The 24,496-nt window shown below is 35.8% G+C and overlaps 1 protein-coding gene across 1 annotated transcript in view; it reads left to right on the top strand.

The window, feature by feature from the left end:
- The window catches only part of CMPK1 (cytidine/uridine monophosphate kinase 1), a 34,387-nt gene extending 10,232 nt beyond the window's left edge, over positions 1-24,155 (top strand). The window contains exons 2-6 of the mRNA XM_043876991.1: positions 16,029-16,175; positions 19,901-20,053; positions 21,368-21,444; positions 21,680-21,776; positions 23,058-24,155. Of these exons, the coding sequence (XP_043732926.1) occupies positions 16,029-16,175; positions 19,901-20,053; positions 21,368-21,444; positions 21,680-21,776; positions 23,058-23,099 (516 nt within the window). The 3' untranslated portion in view covers positions 23,100-24,155. The remainder of the gene's footprint in view (positions 1-16,028; positions 16,176-19,900; positions 20,054-21,367; positions 21,445-21,679; positions 21,777-23,057) is intronic.
- The last annotated feature ends 341 nt before the right edge of the window (positions 24,156-24,496 follow it).

Below are 24,496 nucleotides of genomic sequence, written 5' to 3'. Positions count from 1 at the left end.
CTCCCTTCTTTGTGGCCTGTTAAATCCTAGGCTCCAGCCACTTGTGATTTGGGGATGGGGACATCTCCAGGGCAGCCACAAATCCAGCACTCTCTCATTCGTCTGGTCTTGTGGTTTCTTGATTTGTATGCAGTTGAATTAGTCTTTTAATTTTTGGCCAGCTCAGTCATGCTTCGAAAGGTAATAATAATAAAATTATATATTAATTGCTACATGAGTGTGCTGTGCTCAGAGGGATTTTGAATGAATATTCCAGCCCCATCAAAATTAGACACCTCTGCCTAAGTCGGCCCTAGCTCAGAATACCTCTTTAGTTCTGGTTCTTCCCCATATCGTTACTCCCACTGAAATCTACTTCATTTACATCCTTCTGTTTTTAGTGAGGGTAGTCAGTTAAACACCACATTCTAGTTAAGATGCTAATAGAAGACTGCAATCTGAAAGCTCTCCGAAAGTCACATAGGAGTACAGTATTTTTTTTTTTTAGGATTATAGTATTTTTAACGGTGTCCTCAATTGAAATTCAGAGCATTTCAGAGAAACCTCTCTTGTAGTGAGACTTTTGGACCAGATAAGAGAGAAAGGGTGGAAGCAGGGGATGTTGTTCAGTCTCTAGGTCATGTCCTACTCTTTGCAACCCTATGGACTGCAGCACACCAGTCTTCCCTGTCCTTCACTATCTCCCCGAGTTTGCTCAAACTCACGTCCATTGAGTCAGTGATGTCATCCAGCCATCTCATCCTCTGTCACCCCCTTCTCCTCTTGCCCTCAGTCTTTCCCAGCATCAGGGTCTTTTCCAATGAGTTGACACTTCGCATCAGGTGGCCAGAGTATTAGAGCTTCAGCTTCGGCATCAGTCCTTCCAATGAATATTCAGGGTCGATTTCCTTTAAGATTTACTGGTTTGATCTTCTTGAAGTCCAACGGACTCTCAGGAGTCTTCTCCAACACCGCAGTTTGAAAGCATCATTTCTTCAGCGTTCAGCCTTCCTTATGGTCCAACTCCTACATCCTTACATGACTACTGGAAAAACCATAGCAGAGGGCAGGGGATAACTGTCTTATTCTTTGTGTCATGTTAACTAGATCACACTGACTCTTCTTAGCTTTAAAGGTAGTACTTTTAGCCCAGTTACCATATGAAAATGTATTTACTCTAACATTTCAGTTAAATTAAGAACATATTTACAGACTAAACATGTGATAAGAGCATTTAGAATTTAATAGAGAACAGGTGTTACTGGACATACTGTTTGCTGACAGTTTTCTGCTGCTTGTTGAACTTTGGTAAAGGAAGAAGCCCCAGTTACTATGTTCCATCCTCAGAAACTTTGAGGGACTGGGTCCCAAAAAAACACAGGGTTCCATGCTTGGTTTCCATCAGCCATCTCCAGAAGACCAGTAAGTCGTTTCTGTTCATCATTAGGGTATACTCTATACCAACAAGCAATTAAATATGCTCAGTTTGGGACTTCACAAAAAGACGCCTTCCTTGCTCACCTTTTGTTTGGAACTTCCATGATGTATTAGTCATTGGTGTTTGTAACTGGAAAGTTCTGTGTATTTAATTTGGCTTATAGGACTTACCGTTGTAATTAAGTATAGTTTAGGTGTAGATACTGATAATAACATGAATTTGTTCCTCTTGGTGTCTACTGGTAGTAAAGAGACAGCCCAGATATTTTATTATGTAATTGGGAATTGACTTGATGGCTAATTTGGTTTTTTATTTTTAAAATAATTTTCATTTATTTATTTTTGGCAATGCTGGGTCTTCATTGCTTTGCATGTACTTTCTCTAGTTGTGGTGAGTGGGGGCTACTCTTCGTTGTGGAGCACAGGCTCTAGGCGTGGGTTTCAGTAGCTGCAGCTCCTGGGCTCTGGAGCAAGGCTCAGTAGTTGTGGAGAACAGGCTCAGTTGCTCCATAGCATGTGAAGTCTTCCTGGACCAGGGATCCAACCCATGTCCCCTGCATTGGTAGGCAGGTTCTTATCTACTGTGTTACTAGGGAAGTCCTAATTTATTTAGATTTTTTAATTGGAAATTTTTATTTGCTACTTATTGAATGATTATTGGATGAGGTAAGTGGAAATGGTGTCAAGAGTGGGAAGAGGCAAGAATGAAGCAAATGAAGCAAGGATGGTGAGAGTCTGGCTGAATGGTGGGTCAGATATGCCTGACTCTGTGTGTGGATAAAGTTCCTGATCTCATCTACCTGCTAGGATACAACAAAATGGTAAAGTGCATCAACTTGAAGTCTCCGTTTTAATTTCCACTAGCAGATTCTGACATGCCAAGGCCACAGTAGCTTGACAGCAAGATTGTCTCCTTGTCTGTCACCTGGGAATTACCTCAGAGGTCCACTGTGGAATAATAGTCTCTGAAAGTCACGAGACCTAGGTTCAAGTGCCAGTTTCCGCTAATTAGCAAGTCAGCTTATCTCAGTTTCCCCTTTTATAAAACGAGGGGTTTGAAGGTAGATGGTCTGGACAGCCCTAAAACGGATCTGTATACTGAGACTTCAATGTTAGTAATCCTGTAATCCTATGTAGTCACATTCAGGAGGTATATTATGCAGTCACTATGAATAGGTATATATTCTTTGCCATTGTATGCTATATGAATGGGAGCACCAAGGAATTGTACATAATAAATTCCCACTGAATTTCATATTTACATAGAACTTCAGAGTGGTAACAAAGTATGTGTAAAGGAGGGAAAAGGAATAACTTTTTGAAATGGAACAATTGTGTATGTATGAATTTTTTTTTTATTAAAAATATTTAAGAAATGGGATGTTGAGCCAACTTTCTTACAATATAGCATAGTATTAGAAAGAATGTAGACTTTGGAATCAGATGTTGGCTCAAATCTCAGTCTGCCACTTATTGTTAACTTTTCTGATTCTGTGTCTTCATTTGTAAAGTGATGATGATAATAATGCCAGCTTCACTGGATTGTTATAAAGGTGAAATACCATAATGCTTCTACCATGTTCAGCACAGTACATGGCCCTCAGTAAAATGTGTAAAGAGTAACATTATTTTAGAAAAGGTCTATGGTTAAGAGATCAAAGAGTAGTTTAGATTAAAGTAGTTTGAGGAAGCATTGTATTCCCATTGTTTACTATGGCATAAGGAAATGATTGCCCACACTAGTCAGTTTACAGGTTTTTAAAAACTCAAGGTGGTATTTTCGAGTCTACCAAATATGAAAGGTCTTTCTACTTAGAGAAAATATTTGGAGTTAGCTTAGAATTAAAAATCCTAGAATGGGCAACTAGATTTAAGGAAAAGTTTATAGTATAAATGCTCTTTATATTCAAAATAGGTTACTTGATGCTAAATGGAGCAAATGACCTAGTGACTGGGTAAGTGTCATAAGCTAAGCCTGTATATATACCTTAACCGTCCTCTTATTAACCATGCGAGTGCTTTTACTTTTGGTTACTTTTTAAATATACAAATAGTACACATACATTATAGAAAAATTAGAAAATACAGATGAGTAAAACAACAGTGTAAAAATCACTAGTAATCTTACCATCCAGAAAAGACCACCATTAATCAATATTTGGGGACATATATTTCCAGAGATTTTTTTTTTTTTTAAGTAGGCTCATACTCTGAAAACCTGCTTTTTACTTATAATATCACAAGCATATTATCATGTTAATAAATGTACTTTTACCACATAATCTATATGATGATATCATACTCTGTAGATTACATACATTATTTAATTAATTGGTTCTTTGTTTTAGAAATTTTGTTTCAGATTTTTCAGAAGTCATATTTTGTGTTTTTAAAAAAATAACTTGGAAATATAATTTACATACCACACAAGTCATCCACTTAAAGTGTGCAGTTCAAAGGTTTTGATGTTATTATGTTACTGATTTTTTTTAAATTGTGATAAAATATATCAAGGGCTTCCCTGCTGGCTCAGAGAGTAAAGAATCTGCCTGCAATGCAGAGGGTTCAGTCTCTGGGTTGGGAAGATTCCCCTGGAGGAGGGCATGGCAACCCACTCCAGTATTCATGCCTAGAGAATCCCCATGGACAGTGGAGCCTGGCCGGGCTATAGTCTTTGGGTTCGCAAAGAGGCAGACACAACTGAGCAAATAAGAACACACACAAAATATACCATGAAATTTGCTGTTTCAACCACTTTAAGTGTGTAATTCAGTGGCATAAATTGCATTTATAATGTTGTGCACCCATCGCCACGATTTCTAAAACTTTATCTTCACACCAAACAAAGACTCTACCTTTAGGCAATAATTTCCCATTCGTCCCTTCCCCCAGCCGCTAGTAACTTCTGGTCTACTTTTTACCTCTGAATTTGCCTGTTTTCGGTACATCGTGTGAGTAGAATCATACAGTATTTGTCCCCCCACCTTTTTTTTTTAACAGCTTGTTTCACTTAGTATAATGTTTTTAAGTTTCATCCATTCCTTTTTATGGCTGTATGATGGTTCACTGTATGTGTATATCACGTATTGTTTATCCATTCATCTGTCGTTGGATGAGCGCTTTCCACTATTGTGAGTCGTGCTGCAATGAACACTGGCATGTAAGCATCTGTTTCAGTCGTTTGGTTATATAGCTAGGAGTGGAGCTGTTGGATCATATAATTCTGTTTAACTTGTTGAGGAACTGCCAAACTATTTTCCACAGCAGCTGTGCCATTTTACCTTCCTACCAATGATGGGTGGTTTCTTTATCTTCACCAACACTTATCATTTCATGTTTGTTTGATTGATTATCACCACTGTAGTAGGTGTACAGTGGTATCTTATTGTGGTTTTGACTTGCATTTCCCTAATGACTTAATGCTGTGAGCATCTTTCATGTCTCACATGGCCTTTTTTTTTTTTTTTTAAATAGCCATCCGAAATGAAACTTCTGCAGTGGCCACATAGGGAGAGGAAATTCTAATACACATGAATAAATTGCTTGAGTCAAGGCATAAGAAAAATAAATAAATAGCCATCCTAATGGGTGTGAACTGGTATCTCATTATGGTTTTGATTTGTGTTTCCCTGATGACTGATGATGTTGAGCAACTTTCCCATACTTATTGGCCACTTCTGTATCTTCTTTGGAGAAATGTCTATTTGGATCATTTGTCCTTTTTCTTCCTGCAGAATAATTTGCATTTTAAAAACTCTCTTTTGTAACTTTTAAAGCTGGTTTGTTTTTATTACTAAGTTGTAGAGTTTTTAAAATATATTTTTGGTATAAGTCCCTTATCCAGATATATTATCTGTAAATGTTTTTTTCTATCCTGTGGGTCATATTTTCATTTTCTTGGTAGTGCCGTTGAAAGCACAGAAATTTTAATTTTGATGAAGTCTGATATCTTGCACTTTAGAACATACAGTATGCTTTCTATTGCCTGTGGTGCAGAGATTAAAAGATTGATAGTGAGGCCAAAACTGTAAAAGAGGTATAATTGGGAGTGTCTGTATTGTGCCTGAGACTGAGAGCTGAAGGTGGTAGAGAGAGAGGATAGTGTAGGTGGAAAGGAAGAGTGGGAGTAATAGATTTGTGTTACTTCCTTGACTGATTCCAGGGCATAATTGGGTCTAAGCTCAGTTGGTAAAGAATCTGCCTGCAATGCAGGAGACCCCTGCATTCAAATACTGGGTTGGGAAGATCTGCTGGAGAAGGGGATAGGCTACCCACTCCAGTATTCTTGGGCTTCCCTTGTGGCTCAGCTGGTAAAGAATCTGCCTGCATTGTGGGAGACCTGGGTTGGGAAGATCCCCTGGAGAACGGAAAGGCAGGCTACGGTTCATGGGGTCATAAGAGTCAGACACGACTTAGCGACTAAAACACCACCCACTCCAGTATTCTGGCCTGAGAATTCCATGGACTGTATAGTCCATGGGGTCTGAAAGAGTCGGACACAACTGAGCAGCTTTCACCAAGTCAGACTAGAGAGGTGGGAGAGGTTGTCCATTTTGCAAAATTTTTTCCAGCATTCTTCCTGTTGTGTAGTTATGGCAAGGAAGAAAGTTTTCCATAAAAATTACCCATAAACTTATCACTTATTAGGACATTTCCTTTGTGTGCAAAAGTCAGATTCTCATCAAGAAACAAGAATCTCTTATATTCTGGTCTACATTATATAAATGGGTATAGTTGTCTGTAGTCAATGTTAAATCCCAGGCCAGGCTAGAATTTGATACCTATACCATCAAAAATGTGTATTTGTAGACTGACTTTAATTTTCAATTAAGAAAAATGTAATCATGAAGGTAAATTTTATACCAAAGTTTTTTTCAAAACATGTTACTACTTTTTAAAGCTAAATATTGATTTTCTTCACACCTCCTGTTAGCACAGGTTGATGAACTAAAAATGAAGATGATTCTTTGTTGTCTAAGGTAGATTAATTTTCTTTCTTAAAAAAAAAAAAAAACCAGTTGAGAGAGGTTGGCACAGTAAAGTTCTGAAGGTACTCCAAGGGGTCATTCTGGAGACTAGAAATAGTGTGGTTACATTGTCTGCCATGGCGGTGTCATTTCCAGAACATCCTGCTTATAATTTTGAACTCAAGTGCCTAGTGTAAGGCTTCACTGAAGTATGTTTCCTTTTAAAATTCTACTGCTGTGCCTTTTGGATCCTCTCAACTCAATGTGTCTCTAAATTTCCATCTGTTTCTAGGCTATAAAACTGGACTGTTTTCTGTCTCCTTCTATAACTCTTGACTTCATGCCCATGCAGTGTGTTTCTGTGTTGCTATATTATACTTTTGTTTCTCCTTTGTTTGAGGAATGGATCACTTTCCAGGGAAATTTTTATCCAAACATTTGAATTGATTTTTGCTGCTATTCTCAACGGTGATTTAGTTTTAAATTCTAAATAAGTTTGTGATTGTGCAGGTACTGTTTTTCTTTTTTTCATAAAATTGGATAACTTTTTATGTAGAGAGATTTATTCCTAATGTTAGGCTATTTATTTTGCTGTTCTCTTAGGATCTGGTATTAATAAAACACTTAAATCACCAGTCTTACTTTGTGATATTTGCCATTTAGAGATGTGTAGATAGAATATAACCTTTTTTAAATTAAAAAATTTTTAAGTTTATATGTATACATGTACTTTGAGATTCAAACAATTTGAAAGTACATAAAGTAAAAAATGAAAGTTCTCTAATCTTAGCTTATTATCCTAATGTAATCACCTTCAGCATTTTTATGTGTGGCTTTCTGGTCCTTTTCTGATACCTTTATACACAGATAAAAACACATGCACAAATATTGCCTTTTGTTCTGTGCCATGCATTTCTTTGCTTAACAGTATATCTTAGATAGCTTTCCATATCAGCACATGTAGATAGCTCTACTCCATTCATAATATGTACAATAATCTATTTAACTATTCATGTATTTGTGGGCATTTAGATTTTCTGTTTACAAATGATGCTAATATAAACTGTCATGTACATGTGTTTTATGCACACGTACAACTTTTTCAGTAGCACAACTCCTAGAAATGGCATTACTGAGCCAAAGGGTGTGCAAACTTAAATTTTGTTAGACTCTACTGAATTGCCCTCTAAAAATGCTTAGGCAATTTACACTCCCACATACTATCAAGATGTTAGGTTCTCCCCCACTCCCAGTCCTTGCCATTGCCAGATACATCTTTTTATTTTAACCAGTCTGATGTGTGAAAAATGAAATTACATTGCTTTAATTTGCAATTTCATGATTACCAGTAAGGTTGAGCATCTGTTCTCTCCTTTTCTCTGAATTGTTTGTTCTTATCCTTTGCCCATTTTTGTATTGAGCATTTTTCTTTGTTAGTAGGACGTCTTTGTATACAGTGTATATTACCCTGTCACCTTTGTATGGTGAAAATATTTTCTCCCAGTCTGTTGCTTTTCATTTGGTTATATCTATGTTATCTTTCTTTGTTCAGAAGTTTTTATTATTTATATGGTCAAACATGCTGTTTTGATTCTTATTTTGGAGTGTCTTCCTCTCACTCAATCTTATTTCCCCCTGGTACTATCCTGTGATTGGGTTTTGTTGTTGTTGTTGTTTTGTTTTGTTTTGCTTGTACTGTGTTGTTTTAGAACTTTAATTTACCTGAAATTTAGTTTTGCATGTGATGTGCAAGAATCTAATTTTTTTTTCAGATGGTAGCCAGTGCATAGTATCATTTATTAAATAGTTCATCTTTTCTCTGTTGATTTTTAGATGATAACTATCATTTATTGAATTCCCATTTATACTTGGGTCTGTTTTTGGACTCTGTTGAGTTGCATTGTTATGTTTGTCTATTTTTATACCAGTATCATACTGTTTTATTTGTTTATTTTAAATTCATGTCCATTTAAAATTAAAAAAAATTTTTTCATACCTGTTTTAATTACTATAGCTTTATAATATTTTATGTCACCTGGTAGGACAAGTTCATATTTGTGTTTGTTAATATTATTTTTGAGTTTGGTCATTCTCTTACATTTACCCCTTCTGATAAACTTGACAATCAACTCATCAAGTTTCATTAACAAATAAATAATCCCAGTTAAATTTTGATTGAGGTTGCTGTCAATTTATAGATTAATTTGTGGAAAATATATTTATTTACTGTATTGAATATTTCTATCCATTATCTATGCCTTCTTTTTATGATACTGATTTTAAGTGTTTCTAGTTTCTCCATATCATTCTTACATATTAGTATCCCTAAATTTAAGTTTTTAGTACTGTTTAGTACTGTGTAGGACTTTTTACCTAAAACTGAAGTACAGTTGACTTGAATAGGATCTTTTAAAATGTACATTTTCTAATTAGCCATCGCTAGTTGATTGGAAGGCTATTGACCTGTTTGTTTATAAGAAGAAAGTAAGGAAGATAAACATATTGTTGTAGGTTCTCATAAGTTTTTTAGTGTACTTAAATACTTCTATGATGCCAGTTTTTGGAGCCTGTGTGTTTGAGGATATTTGCATAGTGAACTGGATTCATGTATCATACTTTTCTTATTCTGTAGTTACTCTTTGACTTTGCACCTTTATTGATATGTAATTTGTAGTTTAGCCACTGGTTATCTTGGACTTTGCTCTGAGAATAGCCTATACAAGTTACTATAACTCTTCCCTGATCTGAGCGCTCTCATGGTAGGTCTTGAATCTAGTAGTGTAGACCACATTTTTAGGAGTGTGTTCTTCAGGAGATGCTTCTGATTTTAACAGCTGACAATGATGTTTGGCTGTGGCTGATTATGTAGTACAGTATAGATATGATTTCTGGTAGTATAGATATTATTTCTATTTTAGAAATGAAGAAAGTGAGATCTAAGAAAGGTTAAATTTCCTGAATTCTAGGCTCTTAGACCACCTGCAACAATATTAGTGTTGTGCTGATATGAGTGTGTTGTTTATAGGCTCTGCAGTGACTGTTAAGAATTGATCATTTGATTAATAAGATGAATGTTTAAGGTTAATAAGACCTCTGTGCCTATCCATTAATGTTGGAAATTTTTGAAATATTACCCCTGATCTCCTAGAACCCCTGGAGGTTTCTGGGCTTCATCGTCCTTCATCTTTGACTGTTTTCCATTCCTTCCTGATATAGGGACTGTGGATTAATTCCGAATGGCTGAAATGACTTAAAAGAAATAAAAATACTGGAAATAACAAACTAGAATGAAATTGAAATGTGAAAATTCCAATTCACAGTTGCTATAGGGGCCGTTTGGTATGTAAATCAGATGCCAGAGTCCTCAGTGTTCTGAGAAGCCTCCTGCAAAATGTTAGAGGAATATTGAGGCCTACACAAATGAGAGAACAGTCTGTTTCATGGCTTCTAAACCAACCATTCTTTAAGTTTTATTTATTGTTCTTTTAGATTGGTGCAAAAGTAATTGTGGTTTTTGCATTTTTGAAGTTTGCTGTTTGATATTGAAATACATTCTTAAATAAATGTGGTTATGTTATACATCATTTACATCAGTTCCCTGGTGGCTCAGATGGTAAAGCGTCTGCCGACAGTGCAGGAGACCCAGTTTGATCCCAGGGTCGGGAAGATCCTCTGGAGAAGGAAGGGCAACCCACTCCAGTACTCTTGCCTGGAAAATCCCATGGACGGAGGAGCCTGGTAGGCTATAATCTATGGGGTCGCGAAGAGTTGTTCAGGACTGAGCGACTTCACTTTCTTTTTTCACTTTCATACATCATTTTAATGCATATTTATTCACATATTTCTTTGCTAATGACTTATTACTTATTTTATATTTATTTTAGACTAGGGAAATGATGTTAAACAAAAAGCAAATTTGAATGATTTTCTTACTTGAGTTCAAAATGGGTCATAAAGCAGTGGAGACAATTCACAACATCAACAATGCATTTGGCCCAGGAACTGCTAACGAATGTACAGTGCAGTGCTGGTTCAAGAAGTTTTGCAAAGAGATGAGAGCCTTGAAGATGAGGAACGTAGTGGCTGGCCATCAAAAGTTGACAACGACCAGTTGAGAGCCATCATTGAAGCTAATCCTCTTAAAACTACACAAGAAGTTGCTGAAGAACTCAACGTCGACCATTCTACAGTCATTTGGTATTTGAAGCAGATTGGAAAGGTGAAAAAACTTGGTAAATGGGTGCCTCATGAGCTGACTGCAAATTTTAAAAATGGTCATTTTGAAGTGTTCTTTGAAGCCTTCTTTTACCCTGTGCAGCAACAGTGAACCATTTCTCAATTGGGTTGTGATGTGCGATGAAAAGTGGATTTTATACAACAACTAGCAATGACCAGCTCAGTGGTTGGACTGGCAAGCAGCTCCAAAGCACTTGTCACAGCCAAACTTGCACCAAAAAAAGGTCATAGTCACTGTTTGATGGTCTGCTGCCCGACTGATCTACTACAGGTTTCTGAATCCTGGCAAAATCATTACATCTGAGAAGTACGCTCAGCAAATCGATGAGATGCACCAAAAACTGCAATGCCTGCAGCTGGCATCGGTCAACAGAAAGGGCCCAATTCTTCTCCACAACAATGCCTGAGTGCATGTCGCACAACCAGTGCTTCAGAAGTTGAACGAATTGGGCTACGAAGTTTTGCATCATCCACCATATTTCCCTGACCTCTTGCCAACTGACTACTGCTGCTTCAAGCATTTCAACAACTTTTTGCAGGGAAAATGCTTCCACAACCAGCAGGAGGCAGAAATGCCTTCCAAGAGCTCTTTGAATCCCTAAGCATGGATTTTTAGGCTACAGGAATAAACTTATTTCTCATTGGCAAGATTGTGTTGATTGTAATGGTTCCTATTTTGATGTATAAAGATATTTAAGCCTAGTTATAATGATTTAAAAGTCACAGGCCAAAACTGCAATTATGTTTGCACCAGCCTACTAACCTTATCATTCCCCAAGCAGACAGTGCTGGTAGAGACTGAATTCCTTAGGAAAAGTTAATGCAAATGTGAAAAATTGACTTTATTAATTAATAGTAGAGCTCAACTCACTTTAAATATGTAAATCACTATTACATCTTTTGTGAATATAACCTAAATATCTCCCCAAATCAGCGTTTTGCCTGGCACTTTGTGGAGACTCAGTAAATACTTGTGGATTTAAAATAAGTTCCACGTATTGCCTGAATTAAGGTTTTCTTACATGAGTAGCAAACACTGAGGAAAATGAAATAGTGCTTTAATTGTCTGCAATTGAATGGGTTGTATCCCTCCTCTTTTCTCTTTTGCAGGATCTAAGCTTTTAAAATATCACTCTAATTAGAGAAAGAAATATGCTTCATGTTAATTTGGAGTCAGTCTGCTAAAGATTTTGCCTAAGAAAAGATTTTTTAGCTTGGTTTATAACTTTCATAGTTTATAGTTAATATGCCGATTTGTAATTAAATAGGCATGGTCAAATGTGATGTACATATTTGGAAATACAGTGAGGGCGAACTAAAAATGAGATTGGAAATCCGCTAGCAATTTAAATCAGATATTCCTTTTAGCCTTTCTCCCACTGGATAGAGTCGATCTGTCTTCCTTCCTTTCATCCCTCCTTCCTTCCTCTTTTCTACCCCATCCCTTTCTCTCTCTCTATCCACACCCCTTTCTCTCTTTCCTAACCTCCATATAATGGTGATGATAAGAAAAATCCTATTTCTAACCCTCTCTGGGTAAACTGGAAGGAACCCTAAACAGTTGACCAGTTTTAAGCATCTGGGCACTGTACAGCAGTTCTTACAGTCAAAAGTAAGTTCTCCAAGACTGGCAGATAAAGTTACTGAAAACTGCTAGTCATACATTTCAGTAATTGGAAGAAGTTCTATTGGAAATGCCTTTGAAGTAAATGATATCCTTACATGAAATGTTGCTGGGATGCCTTAAGCTCTAAAGCTATTGTTTGCAACAAGTGCCAAACCGGTGAGTCTGAATGGCCCCAGGTAGCATTTCTAGGTGTTATGCTGAAGATGCATTGTTGACAGTACAGAATCAGAACTAGATTTTTAAAGTTCATGAATCTTACAGGGAGTGCAAAGTAAACTTAGATGCTTCATACATGTGTCAGCTATTTAAAGGACACCAACAGTTTTAACTCACTTGGTTGCTTTAAAAATATATCTGTATCTGCTATCTCTGCTGCATTCCCTCTACTTTCTAATTGCCATACTCACAAGAGGAACTGCCTGGCATCTGGATTTCTTCCTGCCCCCAAGGACTTGCCATTTATGCATCATTTGTACCTTGAACTTTTTTTTTTTCTGTTGTTTTGGTCTTAATTGTTTTTCTTGTTATTTTTATTCACATAGAATGACATTACCTGAATTTAGAAAGATGGAAAGAGAAGTTATGAGATGATTTGAGACTGGATACTATGAAGTTGTCAACATTTGTCTAGTTGTAGTAACATAGGGTGCTATTCTGTACTTGTTGAGAAGTAGTGCCTTTTTCCTCCCTCCTAATCTTAGTGTCTGATTTGTAGAAGTTACTGAGTTGTTTCTCAACATCTTAAAGGAGGAAATGAAAGTAAACATTTAAACGGTTACTCTAATAAATGAATTGTTTATACATTTGTCACTAGAAAACTACTATTTTTAGCTGAATAGTAGCTTGTAATTGCAGTTATTATAGTTTATAGTATTTATAACCTGCTGTGGTTTGAATGTTGCTCTTAAGGCTATAATTAGTAACCTACTAGGTTTTAATTACTAGGAAATTTCAGAGAATGTGAAAATGTTTTGATTAAGCCTGAGAAATAGCCATTCTTGCTTTCCTCAAAATTGGCATCAGTGACTGCTTAATGACAGCAGAATGCTTTGAAAACATGCTGTTTAAAGTCTACCTATTATTAAATACCATAATAACTAGTGTGTAAGTGATAGTTGCTTTTTTGTTGTAGAAACTCTGTGGTAAGAGGAAAGCTTCAGCAAAATCCTTAAGAAAAATATAGTATAAAAAAGTAACTGGTAAATAGAATAGTTTTCATAAACTGGAATGTAGATGAGAAATAGAAAGATACATATACAGATTTGACATGATTATATTTATTTAAATTCCTTGTCTCCTTGAACTTTGCAAATAAGGTTGTTTTTTATGTAGTTTTTAAAAAAACATTATTTGTACACTTCTACAATTTATAGCTAGTCTCTCTTTTTAAAAAGTGCATGCCAAAACCCACTGTAATGTAATATAAACTTGCAAATTTGAGCTCTTCAGCGTCAGGAAACAAAAAGTGTGTATACTAATTTCTAAATTACTAGCTGGGTTTCTAAATGTATGTGTTGTTCCTACATCCAAGGCAATCTGTACAGAGCAGTCTGTATTGTTGGTGTTTCACTGAGTGTTTGCCATCGTGTAGTACTGTTTGTCTCTGCATTTATTCAACATAACCATATGCTATAATCTCTAGACCAGATGAAAGCATCCGGCAAGCATAGACTTCCAAGTAGGAGCCAAAGTAAGCAAGGGGAAATGAAGCTGCTATAAAATTTTGTGGACAGTAGTTGCAAAATGCTTTCTGAAATTTGTACATAGTAAATGGCAAAGTAGGTCACATCTCATTTTTTTAATAAAGTCTTTTCCATACTCATTTTTCAAAAGTATACTTGGTATAGCTTATACTTGGTGATAAAATATCAGCATTTTAAAATGGTGTGGTGTGAAGATAATTTTAAAATAACAGTTTAAATAATTAGGTACTTTTGTATTTATTTCCATTTTCTGTAAATGATGGGAGTGTTTTTAAAAGCCTGTTACAACAACTGAATACACTTTTGATCATTTCTTCCAATGCAAGGAGCTATATGCCTAAGAGAGACATGAGCAATGCTGTGGTTTTGTTTAATCTCATCAAACTTTATATCCAATTTTAGTCAGCAAATAAACTATTTAGAGTTTGTTTTCCTTTGCTGACTACCTTATTGTTAGCTTACTTTTAGTAAACAAGAGCAAGTTTAGCCAGCAATTTTTGGAAATGGAAAAGGAGTAAAGAATGTGTGGCTTCTGCAGTCCAGAAAAAGAGAAAAACACAGAGAGAAAACTCACTATAGCATGAGTAATTGAGAGAGTTATTTTTTGTAAAATGTATAATTGAAACATTCTATTTTGGAAGGAGAATGGTGAGTGTGTGAACTGTCTCAAATCTTAACATTGAAATTAAAGATAAAATTTATCAAATATTTACTGTACGTTTAATATGGATGAGATAAAAACTCATTTAGGGAGTTTTAAGAGTTTGGGATGTGATGATTGTTGTAACTGAATATTGAATATAGATCTCAATATCGTGATATTTGAGAGTAAAAATAGATTTTATAGGTCTTTTGATTTAATAAAAGGAAACATGCAAGTTCATGTGGGGGAAGAAACTTTTCAGTAATTGTCTCTCAGATCTGTATTGGTTTCACATTCTAACCATGCAGAAGTGGCAGAATAACACTATATCATCTTATGTAATAGTTCAACTATCACCCTATACCTTGACCTAATACATCGTTTGTAAATCGTCAGTAATACAGTCATCACAATCATACTGCTGGCCTTACTACTACTGTACTACTGACCTTTTGCAATGTATTCATATCTAGTATCTCACTTAAGTCCTTTGATTGGTCTGTCTGAACCTCTAAAGTGAATACATATACACATACCTGCACACAAACATATATATAATAATATAAGATGATGTTGTATACAGTACAAAAGTGTTTCCAAATTATTCAAGTATCTTCATGGTGGCAAGGAGATAATTGTTGGCTTTCATCTCCTACTATATATCAGGCTCTTTGGTAGACATTTTATATATATTGTCTCATTTAATCATCACTACTAAATTGTAAAATAGGTATCTGTATTCCCATTTTACAGATGAGATCTCTATAGTCACATCTAGAGAGGTAGGAAATGGGCTTTGAGAATGGTAAGGAAGATACTGATCTAGATGGAGAAACAGTGATATTCTAAGACGCTATTTGATTGTGTGTCCACTCTTCAGAGTGGTCAGGAAAGCTAATTTTGTGGAGGGGGTAGGACTTGTACTGTTTTCTGAGAAAGGGAACAAAGCAGAAGAATGGGGTTTGTGTAAGTGCTGACAAGTTCAATTTAGATGTGTTGAATTTAAGGAAGGAAAGGAAAGATTTTACAGAAGATGGGTACAGCCAACTGTGGTAAGATTTGGGGGGGTTGCCTTGAATTATATAGATTTTTTTTAGGCATTTCTTTGAATATTCTTGATTACATTTAAACTTTGTATTTATGAAGGTATATAATGAGCTATTAATCCTTGAATAGTTATATAAATTTGGGGATGATTGCATGATTTTGAACATTATAGCTACCATGCCCTATGTAGGTTAAGGATATTTTTTAAGCAAATGGTATTGTATGAAATCGCTCTAAAATTTTTCCTTATTATTTATTTATTATATAAGCAAAGCTTGTTTACTGTAGAAAAATTAGAATATAGAAATTTCCATGAAGGGAAAAAAGCAATAGTCCTGTCACTGGGTTGAATGTATTTTGATTTTTTTCCTATGTGTTTTTTCTTTCAGAAATATGGCTACACACACCTTTCTGCAGGAGAACTTCTCCGTGATGAAAGGAAAAACCCAGATTCACAATATGGTGAACTAATTGAAAAGTACATTAAAGATGGAAAGATTGTGCCAGTTGAGATAACCATCAGTTTGTTAAGGAGGGTAAGGAGTGTGAATGCCAACCAGTTTAAACCAACAAGGAAATGAGAAATTAAATCTGCCCTTCCTTTGAGTAATGAAAAAATTAGAGTATTGAATTTCTTGCTTGTGGAGGGTGGTCATGGTATTTGAGAATGGCAGAACTGGAAATTCCACTTTCACCTGGGAAGGAATTGGACAGTAGGAAACATTCTCTACCTTGGTCTAGGATCAGCTACAACTCAACATTCATATGTGTGTACTTGACCCTTCCCAGTGTGCAGACAGTCCATCCTCCTTCTGTTTCTGTTCTTCCTTTTCTCCTCCTCTTCTTCTCCCCCCTCCTCCTCTCTCTTTTCTATTTCCTTCCTTCCTTTCTTTCCTTCCCCTTGTCCCTCCTTTCCATGACCCTCCCATTGTTGCCATTGTCTCAGTCGTGATGTTTCCTTTTCTGGTACATTCATCACCATCTTCAGTGCAAAATGCTGAGACTAACAGCTATCAAACTAAAATCGGTCCCATCTAAAAACCAGATACCTTGGGTCTACATGACTCTCCACTACAGATTCTCAAGATTATAGTCATTAATAGGTATTTTCACATACAAGAAATGTGAAGGAGAAATGCATAAGTGGGAACAACAAGAAATAGTTAAAAGTTGATGGAAAAGAGATGTATGAGCTTCTGATTGGAACCAGAGAAACTTGAAGAGTGGCTCCTTCACACACTTTCTTACCTCTTGTATCAGAGATTGTAGTAACCTGCTACCATTCAGAGAAACAAAATTCTCTCTTATTCTCTGAATGTAATGCCCTTTCTCCACTTTTATGCCTCGTTGTGAAAGAGTAGTCTATATTTTTACTTTTTCATTTTCTGCTCTTCAGCTCTTTGCACCAAGATTCTATTTCCATCTTCACTTAAACTATTCTGATGTTACCAGTGATCTTCTTTATAAAATCTAGGGGATATTTTCAGTCATTTTTCTTTTAACTTACTGTCTTTTTGAAACTCGTTCCTCCTTTGTTCTCTGTGACACAGTTTCTCTTGATTCTCTTCAGTGACTGCTATTTCTTAAGTCTCCTTTGATAAGTCTTCTGCAAATTTCTTAAACCATGATGCTTCTCAGGTTTCATTCTTGGTTCACCTCTTATTTTATACATTTCTTGCTGAATGGTGTTATCCATGCCCAAGGTTTTCACTGTGCTAATGCTGCCAAAATCTGTAACTCTATCACAAATCTTTTTTTCTGAGCTCCAGACCTTTGTAACTATTAGGCATCCATCTGAGTGTCTCAACAAGTGTCTCAAAATCAGCATGCCAAAGGCTGACTGTATCATCTAAAATGTGATCACCCTTTGTTTCCTGTCCTGGTTAATGGTTCTACCATCTACCCAGTTGCCCAGGCCAGCAATCTGGGATCCATCCTTTATTTCCTCACTTTATTTATCCTTTATTTCCTCTTCCTCACTTACCCAGATCTGTTCAGTGAGTAGATCCTTTCAATAATCTTTTTCTTTACCCTCTTCTATTTAGCATTTTTTCTTTATTACTATATCATCTTAATTCAGATCCTTTTTTTGTCTTACTTGGACCATCACTAGAGCCTTATCATTAGTCTTTTGCCTTTGATCCATCTTTGTACCCTTATTCATCCTTTATGGTGTTGTCAGAGTTTTTTGGGTTTTTTTTTCTTTTCTAAAGGTGATGGGAACATGTTCTTCTACTGCTTAAAATTACTCAGTGGTCCTGTATTGTTTGCAGAATAAAAACCAAATCCTTAGTGTGGTACAACAAGTTTTTCATTAATTTTGGCCCTACCCACTTTCTAGTGTAGCTTGCTTCTCGGAAGGAAGGCTATGACAAATCTAGACAGCGTATTATAAAAAGCAAAGACGTCACTTTGCCAACCAAGGTCCATATAGTCAAAGCTATGGTTTTTCCAGTAATCATATATGGATGTGAGAGTTGGACCATAACGAAGGCTGAACACGAAAAAATTGATGCTTTCAAATTGTGGTGCTGGAGAAGACTCTTTGAGAGTCTCTCGGACAGCAAGGAGATCAAACCAGTCAATCCTAAGGGAAATCAACTCTTAATACTCATTGGAAGAACTGATGCTGAAGCTGAAACTCCAATAGTTTGGCCACATGATGCAAACAGTCAACTCGTTGGAAAAGACCATGATACTGGAAAAGATTGAAGGCAAAAGGAGAACAGGGCGGCAGAGGAAGAGATGTTTGAATGGCACCACCAGTTCAATGGACATGAACTTGGGCAAACTTGGGAGATCGTGAGGGAGAGGGAGGCCTGACGTGCTATAGGCCATGGGGTCTCATGGAGTTGACATGATTTAGCAACTGAAAAAACAATTTTCTAGTCATATCTCCTGCCACTTTCTACATGCATCCTAAGGTTCACCTCTACCAGCTTATTTCAGATTCATCAAAGCTGTTATGCTTCCTCATTTCTGAGCCTTTAACATCCAGTTGACACATTCTGGAGTACCTCAATCCCTGCCTGCCTGCCATTTTATTATTCAGAATTCAGCTTCACTGCCATCCGTTCAGTAAAACTCTTACTGGCGGTTTCACAGTTAGTTTGTGCCTGCTTCTTGGTTTTTTCACAGCATCCTTGTGTACCTCAGTATAGAACTTAGCACACTGACTTACACATGTTTGTTAACCACTGGACTATAAACCTTCCAGGGGCCATGACCTTGCTCTTCATGTTCCCTGATGGTTAGACCTTGAATGAGTGTATGTTGAGTGAGTAGAGTATCAGTGTGCCTCTTCAGATATCTTCTACTATCATAATTGGGATAGAAATGCTGTAGCAGGGACACAAAGCATTCTGTGAAAGTTTTGTGAATATTGGAGATGCTAGATGCTAGGATAAAGCCAACCCCCAGATAAAGGAATTTAGGTCCTGACAGACATTGTTCTTCTTGAGGAACCAGGATTGTTTGAGTACTGAGGGAACTGGTTGTTGGTTTGCTTTAGAATAGAGACTTCTCTGGAGTCTGTCAAAGTCCTACATCTGTGCTTATCCCATGGTGGTTGATAGTGAAAAGAATTTAGAGATTCAAGATCTGTATCTCCCATTCACAGATTTCCACATTCTACCTGAATTCAGACTTTGGAAGAGGATGGCGAAATAATTCTTGCTATCTTTCTGAATGTATTCTCTTGCTACCTGTGTTTTGGGATAGCAAGTGGCATTTAGGTTTAAATTAGCTTCAGTTATGAAAAAAAAAAAAAAAAGCATTGACTCCTACACTAATAGTTAATGCTGACAATCTATTTATATGTCCAAGGTTTTTTGCAGTTGTACTTGAATTACTGCAGAGAATCTGAGTACCTATAGAAGCAGTGTATTTCCTACCATAGCTAAATGACTTGGGAAGAGGGAAAGGAAAGCAAGATATGGGTCTCTAGTGGCTGGAGCAAGAATATTGATTAATGCTTATTTTTCTTTTCTTGCTGTTTATTATTTCATGAAAATAATATATGCTTACTATAGAAAATTTTTAAACTATAGAAAAAAAATTGTGTGTGTATGTGTATAAAATGGGAGAGGCATATATACCCATAACTCTTGCCGGCTGGAGGCAAACATGTTATTTCCTTTAAATTTTTTTTTCCTGTGTACCCTCCACACTTATGACTTAAAGAATAATAATAAAACATACTCTGCTTAAGAAATTGCATTTTGTTAATGTAGCATTGAATTCAAATCTTCCTTTATTTTAGGAAATGGATCAGACAATGGCAGCCAATGCTCAGAAGAATAAATTCTTGATTGATGGGTTTCCAAGAAATCAGGACAACCTTCAAGGCTGGAACAAGACCATGGATGGGAAAGCTGATGTATCTTTTGTTTTGTTTTTTGACTGTAATAATGAGGTAATGAAAATCTTCATCTGCCAACATGGGCTTTTAAACAGCTGGTGGTCAATTGTTAAAGCAAAAGAAAGTGATTTATTTTACTTATATTTACATTTTATATTGGCAACAGTATTTTTTGAACTGGTAAGTTGGATGGACAGAACAGCACTGTCTTACTGTTGAATTATTGAAAGCTGTTTGGCATCAGCAACCTTGTGGGCCTAAAATTTGCCTTATTTTGAAAATAACAAGAACTTGTTTTGTTTTGAATTATGAGTTGACTCATATGATAATATTAGGTAATGAAGCTACACTGTTACTTCTTGAGTAGACACTATTGTCAGAGAGTATCTTGCCTTAGGGTGTTGTTTAGTGGAAAAGAAACACATTTTGGGGAATTTGGGAAATCTTTCTTTATTAAAGAAACAGGTAAGATAGCCTGATTTGTCTTTTAAGAGTGAAATGAAAAAAAAAAAAAAGAGTGAAATGATATTGAAAAAATCAGGAAAGAAGACTTTTTCTTTCTGGCACTTCTAATAACATACTCAGACATACTTTTGAATAGCTGAATGAATTTCTTGGAATCCTTTTTTGGGGGGGGAATCATTTAATTAAAAGACCTGACTCTGCTTGACAGCTGTAATATAAACTTTATTAAATTAATGCCAACAGCCTGAAAGAATAAGAATCAGCAGTAGTGCCTTGAAGGAAGTTGACTATTCTTAGGTTGAATTGCAAATGTGCTTGTGGTGGAGAGACTTACTGCAGCTTTTGAGTTGTTTTAAAATGTAACTCTCTTCTTCCAACCCCCAAAAATATGTTTTCACTTATTCTTCAAAGTTACTTTTAGAATGTTACCACAGCTTTATAACTAAGGAATGTTTATTCACGATTACCAAGGGATACTTTATGCAAATGCAAATATGTTGACTCAAATATTAAGATATTTATGGAATTATTGAAAAGTAAGCAAAAATGGAACAAAGTTTGAGGCATGTAATTCATACCTAATAAGTTAATAATATATCCTAGATGGAACCATACCCATAGAGATCATCTTTTTATTGCGGTTTGAAAAAAAAATACACAGGAAAAACTGAGTCATGAATGAATTCTTATTATGCTCTGTACTTATTTAACCTAATTTATGTAAATTGAACCACATGTTGCAACTTTGCATGTTGATTAATGAATTAGGCACATTGGGTTTAAAGCAGGGTTTTGTTGGTAATCTCTTCAAACTTTCTTCTCTTTTCAGGTTTAAAAGATTGCCAAAAGACTGCCAAATTAATATCTTTTAAAAAATAACTTTTTATGTATTTCTGTTTTTAGATCTGTATTGAACGATGTCTTGAGAGGGGAAAAAGTAGTGGTAGAAGTGATGACAACAGAGAGAGCTTGGAAAAGAGGTACTTTGCAATTTTTACCCATAGCCACTGTGCCTCAGTTTGGAACTTGAGTAACAGATTCAACACTTACCCATTTTGGTCCAGAAAAAGAAAATGTCATACTTAAATATAGAAGGGCTTGTCTAAAAAGATGATAAGGGAGGGTGTCATTTGGGTTTTGTCCTATATTGTCCCCTGATCTGTAACCGGGGAGAGAAGTATACTTAGTACCTTGGAATATTTGCTTCTTTTGCAGAATTCAAACCTATCTTCAGTCAACAAAGCCAATTATTGACTTGTATGAAGAAATGGGGAAAGTCAAGAAAATAGATGCTTCTAAATCTGTTGATGAAGTGAGTACCCCTAGCCTGCCTAAAAGTAAAGTAAAATGTGATTTTGGGCGGGGAGGGAAGCAGTATGCAGGAGAAAAAGAAATACAATGTTATGACAGATTATTTTGCTTTTCAGAACACTGGAGACTGAAGGAAATGCTAAGCTTTTTCTTTTTTTCCTAACTGAAATATGTATGTTTTATTGATTTACAATATTGTGTTAGTTTCAGGTATATTTTTGAATAGAATCTAAAGTGGGTTTTACAACTTCAGATTTGTTCTTTGTAAGAAGTAGGTGGTTTGTTATTTCCAACCTCTTTTTTTGAGCACTGGAAAATTGGCATCTTCAGAGCTGTGATTTGTACCATGATCATTTTTTTAAAATCTGTAACATGAAATCATCTAGCTGAATTGCCCCAACTGTTTTCACCACTTCCATCCTAGAGTATGTAGCTCCAGAGGTGCAGGGTTCCCACAACTCAATGCTTGTCTCTTCCTTCATGAATCAGTGGTCTCTGAACTGTGGTTTGCAAGCCCTCGGTGTTCAGTCACTATTATTAGTTTCTCTTAAGTTCTAGTGTCTCTGATTCCCTGAATCATCTTCTTCTGGACCTTTTTTTTTTAAAAAAAAAAAAAATCATTAGACTGGGCTGGGTCCTGGTCACGGTGCACAGGATCTGTGACTGGGGCGTGCGGCCCCTCCGGTTCGGTGCGCGGCCTCTTTGGTTGGAACTCATGGGCACAGCAGCTGCAGTGCATGGCTTAGGTGCCCCATGGCATGTGGGGTCTTAGTCCCCAGCCAGGGATCAGACTTGTGTCACCTGCATTGAAAGGTGGACTCTTAACCCCTGGACCACCAGGGAAGTCCCTGGACCTTTTTTTTTTTCTTTATGTCATATAGTCATTTCTGACTTATTATCCACGTCCACTTCCTATAGAGGTGAGGTAATACATTAGAAGACATAGTGTTTTAGAATCAGAACTAGGGAGATAAGCCACTTCAGTTTACTTTCTATCATGTTATTGGTAGCCTGTTAAGAAGTTTGTTTTGTCCTAAAAGCACTAATAAAATTGAAGCATCATGTTCCTAATTTTATATGTTTTGTTTCTGATATTGTAATACTGTATAAAGTAAAGCAGATGAAACTAAGAAATTATGTGTTTTTTAATGATCCATTTTGAAAGTTAATAGAAAATTTACTGTTTTAACAGGAACTTAGCCATATGATGTTTTAACAATATCTGCTTTTTATTTTATTTTATTTTTTGCTTTTAAAAATTATTATCTTTTTTCCATTTTAGGTTTTTGATGAAGTTGTGAAGATTTTTGACAAAGAAGGCTAACTCTGAACCTCAAAGCATCCTTGAAATCATGCTTGAATATTGCTTTGATAGCTGCTGTCACAACCCCCTTTTAAGGCAATTTTAATGTTTCATAATTATATCTCAGTTAATGGCTGGAAAGTATGTAGTAAGACAAATTAAATTTTTTATCTTCAATTTAAAAAAAAATTTTTTTTTTTGATCATGGGAGTAGACAGTGAATTTGAGTCTAACTTCATCTTAGCTATGGTGCTCACAAAACAAAGAAGGGTATTAACTAGTTCTTTGTTTTTATTCAGAAAGAATATCCCTTATATAGTTTGTGCCTTTTGTGAGCAAAACTTTTTAGTATGTGTGAATATCCCTCTAGTAATTGCAACATGTTTGAATTAAGGATTCCCCATGTCTTCTTTCCCTTGCAGGTTTTAAATTTCCAACCTGCTTAAGTGAATTTGTGGACCAAATTCCAAAGGAACTTTTTGTGTAGTCAGTTCTTGCACAATGTGTTTGGTAAACAAACTCATAAAATTAAGTCTTAGAAGTGTTCTAGTATTTATCAGATAACTGACTATTTCCTATAGAGAGGTAAGAAAATTTAGACTTTGTTTTACTACAGCTTGTACAAAGTTGTGTGACAGGGCATAGTCTTTGCTTCCAGGATTGGGATGGGGGCACTAGGGATTCAAAGCCTGGTGGAATTGTCAGCTTTATTCTGATATAAATTTGAGGGTATTGGTCAGGGATCACATCTACCGACATGTGTTCCTTTTTGCTCTATTATATAATGTTATTAATGATTAAACTGATCTTAACAAAATTCGTAGCAGTGGAACCTTGAAATGCATGTACTTAGATTTATAAAAGTGATTCGGTTAGTGTTTTAGTAATACTTCAAAATGTTTTTGTTTATTTTCTAGATTAAGTATAGGGTTTAGTACAAAGCAGAAGAAATTTAATGGTTAAATTTTCCATTTGTATTTTATTGTCTTGAATACTTTTTTTCATAGTTGTTTAAGAAGATTTAAAAATCATTGCACTTTGGCCAGAAAAATAATAAATTTATCTATAAATGTTTAATTCCCTTCCTGGCTACTTTATTCAGTAAATTCTTTTCTTTTTTGGGGGGCGGGCATCATGTTGAAGTAAAAGGTACAGAATTTTTAAAGAGCTATACAATCCAAAGGAATTTTCGCTTAAGTTTATTGTTCCTTTAAAAATCTCTGAAAAATTTGTTTTCTCCTTATCTTTTTCTGCCATCACTAATGCAGAATGGTATCCAAGGTTCTTAATATGAGATTTATTAAAATATTTCTCATTTTCAGCACTTATGCTGTTTGGTATATGGGGTTAAATTGGGCAAGGAATTTAGACTTTGTATAATTAGATTTTATATTTAAAGTCATTGGGGATAGTGGGGA

This window comes from Cervus elaphus, chromosome 20, assembly GCF_910594005.1.
Source record: "Cervus elaphus chromosome 20, mCerEla1.1, whole genome shotgun sequence".
Taxonomy (NCBI): Eukaryota; Metazoa; Chordata; class Mammalia; order Artiodactyla; family Cervidae; genus Cervus; species Cervus elaphus.
The sequence above is the reverse complement of the archived record's forward strand: the minus strand, read 5'-3'. Positions and strand labels throughout refer to the sequence as shown.